Here is a 12767-nt window from a genome sequence, read left to right on the forward strand (position 1 = left end):
ACTGTCCTTGGTTGACGGGTGGTCTTCCTTAGTAGGTCTGGTATATATTTATTATTATTTATAAACTAGGCTCTTGCAAGGAATCATGGGAGTGGAGAACAATTTGGAAATGGGCCCCAAACCGTCCCCTTTCAGGAGTCTCTATTTTTCCAGGGATTTGGGCAAGTTAGCGGGAGCTTAGGTAGCTAGAGAAAGCTTGATGACTTACTCATGACAAGAAACTTAAGAACATAAGAACATAAGAACAAGCCAGCTGGATCAGACCAGAGTCCATCTAGTCCAGCTCTCTGCTACTCGCAGTGGCCCACCAGGTGCCTTTGGGAGCTCACCTGCAGGATGTGAAAGCAATGGCCTTCTGCGGCTGTTGCTCCCGATCACCTGGACTGTTAAGGCATTTGCAATCTCAGATCAAAGAGGATCGAGATTGGTAGCCATAAATCGACTTCTCCTCCATACATCTGTCCAAGCCCCTTTTAAAGTTATCCAGGTTAGTGGCCATCACCACCTCCTGTGGCAGCATATTCCAAACACCAATCACACGTTGTGTGAAGAAGTGTTTCCTTTTATTAGTCCTAATTCTTCCCCCCAGCATTTTCAATGTATGCCCCCTGGTTCTAGTATTGTGAGAAAGAGAGAAAAATTTCTCTCTGTCAACATTTTCTACCCCATGCATAATTTTATAGACTTCAATCATATCCCCCCTCAGACGTCTCCTCTCCAAACTAAAGAGTCCCAAATGCTGCAGCCTCTCCTCATAAGGAAGGCGCTCTAGTCCCTCAATCATCCTCATTGCCCTTCTCTGCACTTTTTCTATCTCTTCGATATTCTTTTTGAGATGTGGCGACCAGAACTGAACACAGTACTCCAAGTGCGGTCACACCATGGCTTTATATAAGGGCATGACAATCTTTGCAGTTTTATTCTCAATTCCTTTCCTAATTATCCCCAACATAGAGTTTGCCTTTTTCACAGCTGCCATGCATTGAGTTGACATTCCCATGGAACTATCAACTAAGACGCCCAAATCCCTTTCCTGGTCTGTGACTGATAGAGCCCTACGGGGATGGGGCGGTATAATAAATCGAAAAAAATAAATAAATAAATAAATAGCACTGACCCCTGTAGCGTGTATGTGAAGTTTGGATTTTTTGCCCCTATGTGCATCACTTTACATTTTGCTACATTGAACTGCATTTGCCATTTCTTAGCCCACTCACCTAATTTATCAAGGTCCGCTTGGAGCTCTTCGCAATCCTTTGCGGTTCTCACCACCCTATATAATTTGGTATCATCTGCAAACTTGGCCACCACGCTACCCACCCCTATTTCCAGGTCATTTATGAATAGGTTAAAGAGCACTGGTCCCAAAACGGATCCTTGGGGGACACCACTCCCTACATCTCTCCATTGTGAGAATTTCCCATTTACACCCACTCTTTGCTTCCTGTTTCTCAACCAGTTTTTAATCCATAGGAGGACTTCCCCTCTTATTCCTTGATTGCTGAGTTTTCTCAATAGTCTCTGGTGAGGAACTTTGTCAAAAGCCTTTTGGAAATCCAAGTAGACAATGTCCACTGGTTCCCCCTTATCCACATGCCTGTTTACACCCTCAAAGAACTCTAGTAAGTTTGTAAGACAGGATTTGCCTCTGCAAAAGCCATGCTGACTCTTTCTCAGCAGGTCTTGCTTTTCTACATGTTTTATAATTTTATCTTTAATGATAGATTCTACTAATTTACCAGGAACAGATGTCAAACTGACTGGCCTGTAATTTCCTGGGTCCCCTAGATCCTTTCTTAAAGATTGGTGTGTGACATTGGCCATCTTCCAGTCTTCAGGGATGGAGCCTGATTTCAGTGGGATAAGTTGCATTATTAAAAGAGAGAAGATCAGCAATTTCATGCTTGAGCTCTTTAAGAACTCTTGGGTGAATGCAATCTGGGCCAGGGATTTGGTAACATTTAGTTTATCAATGGCTGCCAGAACTTCTTCCCTTGTCTACCACTATCTTTAGCTAGTTCCTCTGATTCGGCCTCCTAAGAAGCTTGGTTCTTGTCTAGGGTGCAGGAATGTTCCTCACCTCCTCTTGGGTGAAGACAGATGCAAAAGAATTCATCTCAGCTTCTCTGCAATCTCCCTGCCATCTTTTAGCACACCCTTTGTTCCTTTGTCCCTTCTAACGGGCCTACCGGGTTTCCCTTTGCTGGCTTTCCCCTGCTTTTGATGTACTTGAAGAATTCCGTTTGTTGCTTATCTTGATGTTCGCAGCCATGCGTTCCTCATAACTCCTTTTTTTGCCTCCCTTACAGCTAACTTCTGCTTCTCTTTTACCACCATTTGTGTTCCTCTCATATTCTTCTATCAGTCAAACTGGAACTTCCATTTTCTAAAAGACATTTTCTTTTTTCTGATAATTTCCTCAACCTCCTCTTGTTAACCATGGTGGCTTTCTTTTGGACTGGGTGCTGCCTTTCCTAACCTGCGGAACACATTCCAGCTGAGCTTTTATTACTGTGTTTTTAAATAACCTCCAAGCATCCTGGACAGTTTTGACTCTCTTGATTTTCCCTTTCAGCTTCCTGCGCACTATCCCCCTCATCTTTGAGAAATTTCCCTTTCTGAAGGCGAATGTAACTACATTAGTAGTTGTCACTTGTTCGCATGCAGAGATACTGAATCTGACAGCATTGTGGTCGCTGTTCCCTATCGACTCAACAACACTGACTTCCCGCACCAGGTCCTGGGTCCCACATAGAATTAGATCTAGGACAGTGATGGCGAACCTTTTCGAGACCGAGTGCCCAAACTGCAACCCAAAACCCACTTATTTATCCCAAAGTGCCAAAAAGGACATTTAACCTGAATACTGAGGTTTTAGTTAAGAAAAAATGGTTGGCTCGGAGGCGTGCGTTACTAGGGAGTAAGCTTGGTGGTAGTTGTTGGCTTTGCTTTGAAGCAACCATGCAACTCTTCCAACGGGTGAATCACGACCCTAGGAGGGTTTACTCAGAAGCAAGCCCCATTGCCAGCAACCGAGCTTACTCCCAGGTAAAGGATCACGTTTTAGTTCTTTGCATGAAAATCAGTGGGGTTTAACAGCGCTTAACAGGGTTGCCTACACTGCTTCCCCAAAACTAGGTCTTAGGTTTAATGCTAATAATCGAGCCCAGCGGCCCAGGCCAGCCTAAATGTGTATGTGGGGGGGGGGGGCGATTCCCCCGCCACATGATGAACTCTGTTTGTGCGTGCCATAGGTTCGCCATCACTGATCTAGGATCACCTCTCCCCTGGTTGGTTCCACAACCATCTGCTCTAAGCCACAGTCATTTAGCATATCCAGGAATGCTCTCTCCTTACTATGACCTGAACATGCATTTTTCCAGTTTATATGGGGATAGTTAAAATCACCCATTACCACTACATTTTTGTGTTTTGTTGGGCCTCTCTTAATTTCTTTTTTTCCATCTCAGTGAATCCTCTTTGTGCACTTTTGTGGGTCAGGGGACGATAATATATTCCTAATATTAAACTTGTTCTTCACACCTTGGTATTGATATCCACAGGTGATTCTGCAGGGAAACCCAGCTCCCTTGCATTAGTCAATTTTATGTGACACTATGCTCTCTTTTATGTAAAAGCTGGGCAACTCCACCCCCAATGCGCCTCTGGTCCTATCCTTCCTATAGGAGCCTGTAGCCTTGGTATATAACAGCATCCCACTGGTTCTCCTCATTCCACCATGTCTCTCTTGTAATGCCCACTTATATCAAGGTCCTCCCTTCAAAACTCTGTACTCCAGCTCCCCATTTTAGGGTCGTAAGGCTATTTCTACTTCATTAGGCATAGAGACACCTTGTATACCTCCTGCTCTGCCTCTGTCCTTAACCTGGGATTTCATGTGCTTTTACCCTCAAGTCTTTTGTAGACACCATCCCTTGTCACATACACATTGCTATGTTCCTTGCTTTGTATGTGGTTGGATTTAGAAAAAACCTCCTCTCTCTGTCTGCCATCCCCATAGATAGCTCGTATTCGAACCAAGTCACCTCAGCTCCTGGTCGGCTTTCCCCCAGGGCTCACAGTTTCTCTTAAAAAAAGCTGTTCTTGCCACCTTTTTAATGTTGAGCACCAGCAGCTCTGGTTCCTTCTTTGGTTAAGATGAAGCCCTCGTCTCCTTTTGTACAGGCCTGCCTTGTCCCAAAAGGTCCCCAGTTCCTGACAAATCTGGAAACCCTCTGCCTTACACACCACCTTCTCATTCACGCATTGAGACCTCCTGCTGTATCTCCGCTTGCCTTAGCTCGGGCCTCTCTGGCGCTAAAGTGGAACAGGTAGCATTTCTGAGAATGCCACCTTGGGGGGGGGTCCTGGACTTCAACCTGTTACCTAGCAACCTAAATTTAGCTTCCCAGAACCTCCCAGCTACATTTCCCAATGTCGTTGGTGCCACTGTGGGACCAATACAACTGCTGACTCCACCCCAGCACTGTCTAAAAGCTCATTATCCTAGACGAAGCGTGATGACATCCGCAACCTTCTCGCATCTAGGCAGTGCAAGCAAGTCACCAGTGCGGTCATCACGCCTCTCACAAACCCAACTCTCTATATTATTTCTAATGATCGAATCACCCACTATGAGGGAGCCTCCCCCACCTCCCCTGAGTGGGTATCCTCAGTGCGAGAGGGTATCTTTGATCACCGAAGCTAAGGAAGGGGTCCCATCTAAGGGAGCATCTTCCAACCTCAGACTGGCACCCTCCGGCCCCCAAGACCTTCATTCTCCATGACATCTGGAAGAGATGTCACCTTGAGAGTGGTGATCCGCTGTTAGGGTCCCTGAAAAAAAAAAGCCTCTGCTCTGTCACCCTCTCTACCTCTTTTCAGCTTCTCCAGTGTCTGCCACCTTGGCTCTCAAGAGAACGCGAACACGCTTCCTTTTGAGTGCCAGGAGTTTCCTCATTGCAGCGTAGGAGCACACCCACGACTTCTGGGTCCTAGTGGCAGATAGTCATACATGTGACACTTCCAGTGTAAAACACTGGAAAGCCCCCCATCCCCCTCTGCTGGCTTCCCTCCTTGCCTTCATATCTGATTTTGTTTAGATATTTAAATATTAAACTTTTAGTCAATGCCCCCTGGAGCTATCTGTACCTACTATCCCTCAAGAAATGTCCTTATTGATTTAAAAACAAACAAAAAAAAACAAAATTGAACTGAACTAAAGAGTGACTCACCTCAGGAGCCCCACCTCTGAGCAGCCCAGGATAAAGAGGAACCTCTGTTAAGCCCTGTTAAGCTCCACCTCTCAGTAGCCTTACAGGGAGAAAAAGAGATAACCCCTGCAAACCCCTGTTAAAATACACTGTTTTGAAAGATGTTTTAAAAGATGTGGCTTTGAGAAAAGCCTTCCAAATGAACACCAGAGCTCACTGCTCTTCCTGGCCCAGTCTTCTTCTCCACTGCTTCTCCTCTCTGCTGGTTCCAGAGACTTAGAACATCCCATGGCATAAAATGTTTATGAGAACCTACAAGATGCAATGAAGGCAGCATCTCTTGATCTCACAACAAGAGAGGGTTTTTGTGAGGCACAGTTCAAGCAGGGCTCCTCCCCACCTCTGCTTCTGCCTTCCTGATGATCAGGAGGGTTTTCAAAACTTTATTTCAGACAAGCCTCTCTCTTCTTTTGCTGTAGCAGCAGCCAGAGAGAGAGAGAGAGTGTGTGTGTGTGTGTGTTTGTTTGTGTGAATGTGAAGGGAGGGGGATAGCTGAAGTGTTGAGACTCCTCTTTGTGATGAGATCTGTGCCTTCAAGACTGCTAGTGGGTGGAGTTAAGAAAACCCAACGGTCCAGAGCTTGTTTGAGGCTTCAGCAAGCGGCTGCAGGGTAGGCACTGGACTGCCTCCTCACATGTAAGCAGAGAAATGTGAGGAGAGCCCTCTGCAAGCCCAGTCCACAGAGAATAGCCTCAAGGTAAGCGTTCCGTGTGTTATGGACCACATAGTACTTTCTGAGCTTCAGATCCTCACATGATGACAACATTGGAAAGAAAGGCCAAAAATAAAGATGCAAGTGGGTAGACAGATCCCCGGCCGAGTGTTTAACAATGAAAAAAGAGAAAGCATGAGTTCTGAAGTGTTTAATGGAAGAGACAGGAAGGAACAATAACCAGCACGGGAACTCAAGTAGTCGATTTCCTCACACGCGGCACTCCAACAAGCCGGACTGTCAGTAGGCAGTGGTAAGGTATTTGAGGAAGTTTCCTATAAAGCAGGGGTGTCAAACATGCTGTCTGGAGGCCAGATTCAGCCCCTTGATGGGGGGTTATCAGGCCCATGAGTCAGTTGAGGTAACCTTCCCCCACCCCCCACTCTCGATCTGGAACAAGGTTGGGAACGTTGGGGGGAGAGTTGTCTCAGCTGGCTCACGGACCTGATAAGTCCTCTCAAGGCAGCGACCCCACCCTGCTGCAGGCTCGCCAGGTCAGGCATTCCCCCCCCCCGTCAGTGCCATTCTGGGGCCAGCCAAAGCAGCCACCCCCCAGCCCCAGGGCCTGACCCAACCAAGTCACATTTATGTCCTATCTGGCCCACGTAACCAATGAGTTTGACTTTGCTGCTGTAAATTGTAGCCTAGGTCTGTGGTGGCGAACCTTTGGCACTCCAGATGTTATAGACTACAATTCCCATCAGCCCCTGCCAGCATGGCCAATTGGCCATGTGGGAAGGGGCTGGTGGGAGTTGTAGTCCATAACATCTGGAGTGCCAAAGGTTCGCCACCAGTGGCCTAGGTGTAGCCTGGAGACCGCCTGCTACAACCGACATCCAGACAACAGAGATCAGTTCACCTGAAGAAAATGGCTGCTTTGGACTCAATGGCCTTGTACCCAGCCGAGGTCCCTGCCCTCCCCAGGCTTCGCCACCCTCCCAAATCTCCTGGTCCTTCCCAACCCAGAGAGGGATGGCAGCATCTTCAGCAGAAAAAGTATGGCGGCCGAAAGGGGAGAAGCTGTGAGGATCGTGGCAGGCACCGGTGCCCTGAGGCATGTTTGGTGGAACCTTCCGGAAGTCGATGAATCCCTGTGGAGAGTCTTTGGACTAATGGACTCAATTTGGACTTTGGACTCAATTAGTCTAATGGACTAATTGAGCAGAGAAGCTGTGAGGTAAAATTCCCCTCTGTCTCGGCGGCCAGGTCGACCCTCAGCTCCTTTTCCGGTGATCGTTCTGAGAAGCGACGGAAACCGCTATGAGAGCCTGGGCAGAGTAGTAGGTGCCCATGATGATTACGCGAGCGTGAGGTAGCGAAGAGCAGAACTTATTGAGAGCAACGAAAATGTCGGACACGAGGAAAAGGCCACTGCCCACGGATGTTGTCAGCTGATGGGCAGGACGAGACAGAGCCCGCCAGACCATGGCGCAGAGTAGGCCTCCATAGGCTGCCACGGCCCCGACATACAGGTCTGTCAGGCAGGGCAGCAGGAAATACATGTAAATGGAAACCCCCAGCCCCATGAGCAGCAGCAAGGTGAGGGGCCGGAGGGGACACAGGCCGAAGGCAGAAATATAGAAGACGTGACACGCGGCAAAGGCAGCCATTCCTGCAATAAAGGAAACACAGGTCAGAGGAGGCAGCTGGATTTGGAGCTGTAACGGATTTTATTGCATCGTTTTATTTGGAGCCGTAACTGATCACGAAGAGACACAAATATGCCATTCAGCTTATGAAGAAAGGATGAACCACAGGCACACAGTACGGCGTAGTATATTTCATGTTAACCATCTTACTTTGGACCTTTCCCCGCTTACGATTTCCTGCGCGCCACTCCCAGCGCGAGCAATTTCTGGCGCGGGGTCGTGTTCCCCACGGGCAGTCAGAAGGTGCCGTTTCTTCCAGCGTCAGAAATGACACGCGCTGAAGGGACATTCGAGCGCAGAGTCGGGGTGGCTGCGTTGTCGCCACCCGGACTCGTGGAGAGCACCGCTGGACCATGAGCTATTTGGGGGCAGTAGCGCGTAAGTGGGGAAAGGGCCACAGTTTCTCTGGGGAATGTCCTTAAAAAGGGAAAGGATTTTGGCTTCCTGCTGCAGGAATCTCATTTGTTCCGCTGCTTCTGTCGAATGTCCTCAGACTATCTAAGTCAACTTTTTTATCGCGTGTTGTTTGTGATGCTTGCGAGAGAGCCGAACATTTCGCTCCCGTCTCCTCCGGTCCATGGGGTGTTTGCGCCATCATGTGGCGAGAAGTGGTATTTGCCGTGCCAGACCAGAGGATGTACATGAAGGGCGTGGATTCTTGGGACACAGCCCTACGGAACCTCAGAGAAAAAGGATTCAAACGTCCCGTTTATTCAGCCTGCAACAATCAAGCAGGACAGCCGTTTCCTGAATTATTATGATATCAGTACGCAAAGCAAAGGGGGATCAGACAACTTTGCTGTTTTTTTTTTAAAAAGCATCAGGGGAAAGGCGTTTTCCCTTGCTGTGCCGTTTTTGGTCCTTGCTATTCTACTATCACATTTGTAGACATAATTCACACATGACAGAGCTACACAGGTTTGGTTTGGAATCATCTAGCCCCCCTCCCCACAAGGGGCACAATTTTAATGCTGGGGCCAAGTCGCAAAAGTACTTGAAAGCGGCCCCAACTCCAAGAAGCCGCCCCCAGTCCCAAACAGTTTCTTCCTCCTCAGCTGTGGCAGGTTCTCTCAAGCCACGCAGTGATGGTAGGAAGTGCCATCAAGTCACGGCAAGGTTTTCCAGCCAAGAGATGGGTTGCCATTGCCTGGCTCCAAATCACTTCCTTAGTGGACCTCCATCCAAGTATTAACCAGGACCTGCCCTGCTGAAGAAGAAGAAGAAGAAGAAGGAGGAGGAGGAGGAGGAGGAGGAGGAGGAGGAGGAGGAGGAGGAGGAGGAGTTTGGATTTATGCCCCACCTTTCTCTCCTGTAAGGAGACTCAAGGTGGCCTACAAGCTCCTTTCCCTTCCTCTCCCCAAAACAGACACCTTGTGAGGTAGGTGGGGCTGAGAGAGTTCCCAAGAACTGTGACTAGCCCAAGGTCACCCAGCAGGAATGTAGGAGTGCGGAAACACATCTGGCTCACCAGATAAGCCTCCGCCACTCAGGTGGAGGAGTGGCAAATCAAACCCAGTTCTCCAGATTAGAATCCACCTGCTCTTAACCGCTACACCACGCTAGCTTGAGGCCTGGTGAGCTCTGGCTATCCTGGGCCACCCAAGCCAGTGTTCAAGTCACCTACCCAGGACAAAAAGCTTGGGCCACACCAAGCACAGATCTCCCGCTGCCGAGAAGAGCAAGCCTCGAAATATCCACCGGGCGTAGGGTGTCCAGACCTCTGTGCGGTAAGACTGGACGATCACAAAATGTGCCAGCAAAAGAGTCGGGAGGCACTTGACGACGGTGCTCAGCACGCTGGGCTCAGGCAGCAGCAAAGCAAAGTATACAACGCAGGAAATCAGGAAAGGCACCAGTTTAAGCAGCAGGCTCCTTGTCTAGGGACGCAAAATGGAAGGCAAGGCGTTATTATGAACAATAATAAGCCTATTGCTTCGGTTGCAAATCTTGTCATTATTACTATTTCCAAAGAGAACATGGAAACAAGAGGAACAGAGTCATCCCAGGGATTCTTACAGTGCAACCCTATACAGAGTTACTTCAACCTAATCTGGAATATTGTGTACAGTTCTGGGCGCCAAAGTTCAAGAAGGATATTGACAAACTGGAACGGGTCCAGAGGAGGGCAACCAAAATGGTGAAAGGTCTGGAATCCATGCCCTACGAGGAGAGACTTGGGGAGCTGGGGATGTTTAGTTTGGTGAAGAGAAGGTTAAGAGGTGACATGGTAGCCATGTTTAGATATTTGAAGGGATGTCATGTTGGTGAGGGAGCAAGCTTGTTTTCTGCTGCTCCAGAGACTAGGACCAGGAGTCATGGCTTCAAGGTGAAGGAAAAGAGATTCCACCTAAACATCAGGAAAAACTTCCTGACAGACAGGGCTGTTCGACAGTGGAATGCTCTACCTCGGAGTGTGGTGGAGTCTCCTTCTTTGGAGGTTTTTAAACAGAGGCTGGATGGCCATCTGACAGGAGTGCTTTGATTGTGTGTTCCTGCATGGCCGGGGGTTGGACTTGATGGCCCTTGGGGTCTCCTCCAACTCTACGATTCAATGATTCTAATCATATTATTCTCACCTCAAGCTTTGCTTGAGCTAGGAAGAGACCAAGTCAAACAAATTTTATATCCTCTCCTTTCTCTCCTATAAGGAGATTCAAAGGGGCTTACAATCTCCCTTCCCCTTCCCTCCTCACAACAAACACCCTGTGGGTGGGGCTAAGAGAGCTCCAAAGAACTGTGACTAGCCCAAGGTCACCCAACTGGCATGTGCTGGTGTGGACAAGCTAATCTGGTTCACCAGATAAGCCTCCACAGCTCAAGTGGCAGAGTGGGGAATCAAGCCCAGTTCCCCAGATTAGAGTGTACCTGCTCTTAACCACACTGGCTCTTTTGAATTTTTTTAAAAAGTGGCAGTTGACATCATGAAAACATTACAGCGATGCATATTATTCTTTTCTCAAAAGCCCCCAGTAGTAGAAATATTTCCCATTCCAGTATAAGGAATATATAGGTTATGAACCTTCATTTAATAAAGGCAGATTCTAGTGCAGGGGTCTGCAACCTGCAGCTCTCCAGATGTTCATGGACTACAATTCCCATCAGCCCCTGCAAGCATGGCCAATTGGCCATGGTGGCAGGGGCTGATGGGAACTGTAGTCCATGAACGTCTGGCGAGCCGCAGGTTGCAGACCCCTGTTCTAGTGCCTGAGGTGCAATTCATATGCAGATTCACTGTCTCTCACATGTTGTTATACTGCCCCCTTCTACGTTCTAGATAGGACAACGTTTATAACCCCCTCTTGCGTGAAAGGGAAGGGACAACGGATAAACGGAAGGTTACATTTCTTCTAAACAGTCATTGCTATGAGGTGCTGGAAGCTGTGGCCAAATTTTTAAGCAGTATAATTTTAAGTCATTCTAACCTGTGTGGACTGGAAGGTTGTGATGTCATGGGTTTTGTTTTCCTTTTTATTCATATGCCATTAAAAGTATTTGATTGATTGATGTGCAGATTCGGCACTATATCAGATAGGCCTCCAACGGGACTGGGAGAGGTTCATTGTGAACCCTATTTGCCTGTCCTTACAGCTTTAAGTACACCAATTATATCCACCCAGCTTTACCAAGTCACCTGCAGCGCTCCCAGCTCCCAGTGAATGTGATACTTGACGTGTGTGAAAATGTGGGTTCTGACTCACACCACAGTGCTAATTAATCTTTAAGGTATCACATTATTTTGGCTGCAGTAGGCTGGAGTCTCCCGCTTAGGGAACCCCAGCTGCCATCTTTGATATATAGGAGAGATCTTCATGTTTACAAGAAACCATGCCTTGCTTTTCAGCTCTTCCCCCCCTCCTCGGTCATTATGCTAACAAAGAGATTCCTGCCCAGCAGAGGAAATGGGAGCTCTCCAACAGGAGTCCAGGGTTCCCTGGAAATGAATGGATTGAAGGGTGCAGGCACATGAATTATTTGGTTGCATAGATACTAAAGAGATACAGCTAATACATTGGGGGGAGCTGGGTTCCTTGGATCCATGAAGACAGGAGAGAAGAAATTGCTAGAAATTTTATATTAGTTCCCATGTCAGAATTCTCTGGCTCATTCCGCACATGCAGAATAATGCCCTTTCAAACTGCTTTCAGTGCTCTTTGAAGCTGTGCGGAATAGCAAAATCTACTTGCAAACAGTTCTGAAAGTGGTTTGAAAACACATTATTTTGCAATGGGCGGAAGGGGCCTCAGTTTCTCCATAAAGAAGAAGAGTTCTGGATTTATACTTCACCTTTCTCTCTTGTACCGGTAAGGAGATTCAAGGTGGCTTACTCTCCCCAAAACAGACACCTTGTGAGGTAGGTGGGGCTGAGTGAGTTCTGAATGAACTGTGACTAGCCCAAGGTCACCCAGCAGGAATGTAGGAGTGCGGAAACACATCTGGTTCACCAGATAAGCCTCTACCACACAGGTGGAGCAGTGGGGAATCAAACCCGGTTCTCCAGATTAGAATCCACCTGCTCTTAACCACTACACCACGCAGGCTGAAAAAGAGACACCCCTTGGGTCCTGAGTTGGTGAGAAGAAAGGTAGGCATATAAATCTTTAAAATAAATGAAGCATTAAGGCATCTTTATATAGGGTGGGAAAGAGTTCCACAGATTGGTGGCTGAATAGAGGTTCTGAAGGAAGACAGTTTTGAGCAGGAAAGAAGAAATCTGAAAGACACCACAGCTCCTCCTCACACAAACATATGTACCCCATTCACCCCTTCCATTGTAAAGGACAAATAGATTCTTACATTGGCTGCACTCTTTCTCCTGTAATGAGCATCTACCTCTAGGATATCCATGTCTTCCCGTGTCCTTAGAGTCGCTGAGCTTAAAAACAGAAACCGATCTCAGTCATTCCTGGTACGAACTTGGACTTTCATCTTGGCCAGGGTACAAGGGGCCAACTGATAAGGGGGCAATCAATAGCCGTCACTGTATCTTCCCTTGGTACCAGTCTGTCATGGTGTAGTAACTTCAAGGAAACCTCGACGTTAGCATGCTATTGCAAACGCGAATGCAAATGCAGTCGTGAATGTGGATTGTAAATGCAACCACAAAATGCAACCGTAAATAAACTCCACCCGGAT

General features: G+C 47.7%; 1 protein-coding gene across 1 annotated transcript; it reads right to left on the reverse strand.

The window, feature by feature from the left end:
- Positions 1–7199: 7199 nt before the first annotated feature.
- TMEM86B (transmembrane protein 86B) lies at positions 7200–12502 on the reverse strand. The gene is made up of 3 exons (XM_048516719.1): positions 12429–12502; positions 9259–9511; positions 7200–7597 (listed from the first exon to the last, which is right to left on the reverse strand). Exons 1-3 carry the CDS (start codon positions 12477–12479, stop codon positions 7200–7202), a joined length of 702 nt encoding a protein of 233 aa, XP_048372676.1. The 5' UTR covers positions 12480–12502.
- Positions 12503–12767: the final 265 nt, after the last annotated feature.

The sequence above is a fragment of the Sphaerodactylus townsendi genome, linkage group LG15 (genome assembly GCF_021028975.2).
Source record: "Sphaerodactylus townsendi isolate TG3544 linkage group LG15, MPM_Stown_v2.3, whole genome shotgun sequence".
In the NCBI taxonomy this organism is placed as follows: Eukaryota; Metazoa; Chordata; class Lepidosauria; order Squamata; family Sphaerodactylidae; genus Sphaerodactylus; species Sphaerodactylus townsendi.

Excerpts from the sequence above, each read along its gene's own strand:
- TMEM86B (XM_048516719.1), bottom strand. The coding sequence starts at position 12,479 with ATGGATATCCTAGAGGTAGATGCTCATTACAGGAGAAAGAGTGCAGCC. Across the intron at positions 9,512-12,428 it reads GGAGAAAGAGTGCAGCCAAT|ACAAGGAGCCTGCTGCTTAA; the intron begins GTAAGAATCTAT and ends TTGCGTCCCTAG. Across the intron at positions 7,598-9,258 it reads GCCCAAGCTTTTTGTCCTGG|GAATGGCTGCCTTTGCCGCG; the intron begins GTAGGTGACTTG and ends CCTTTATTGCAG.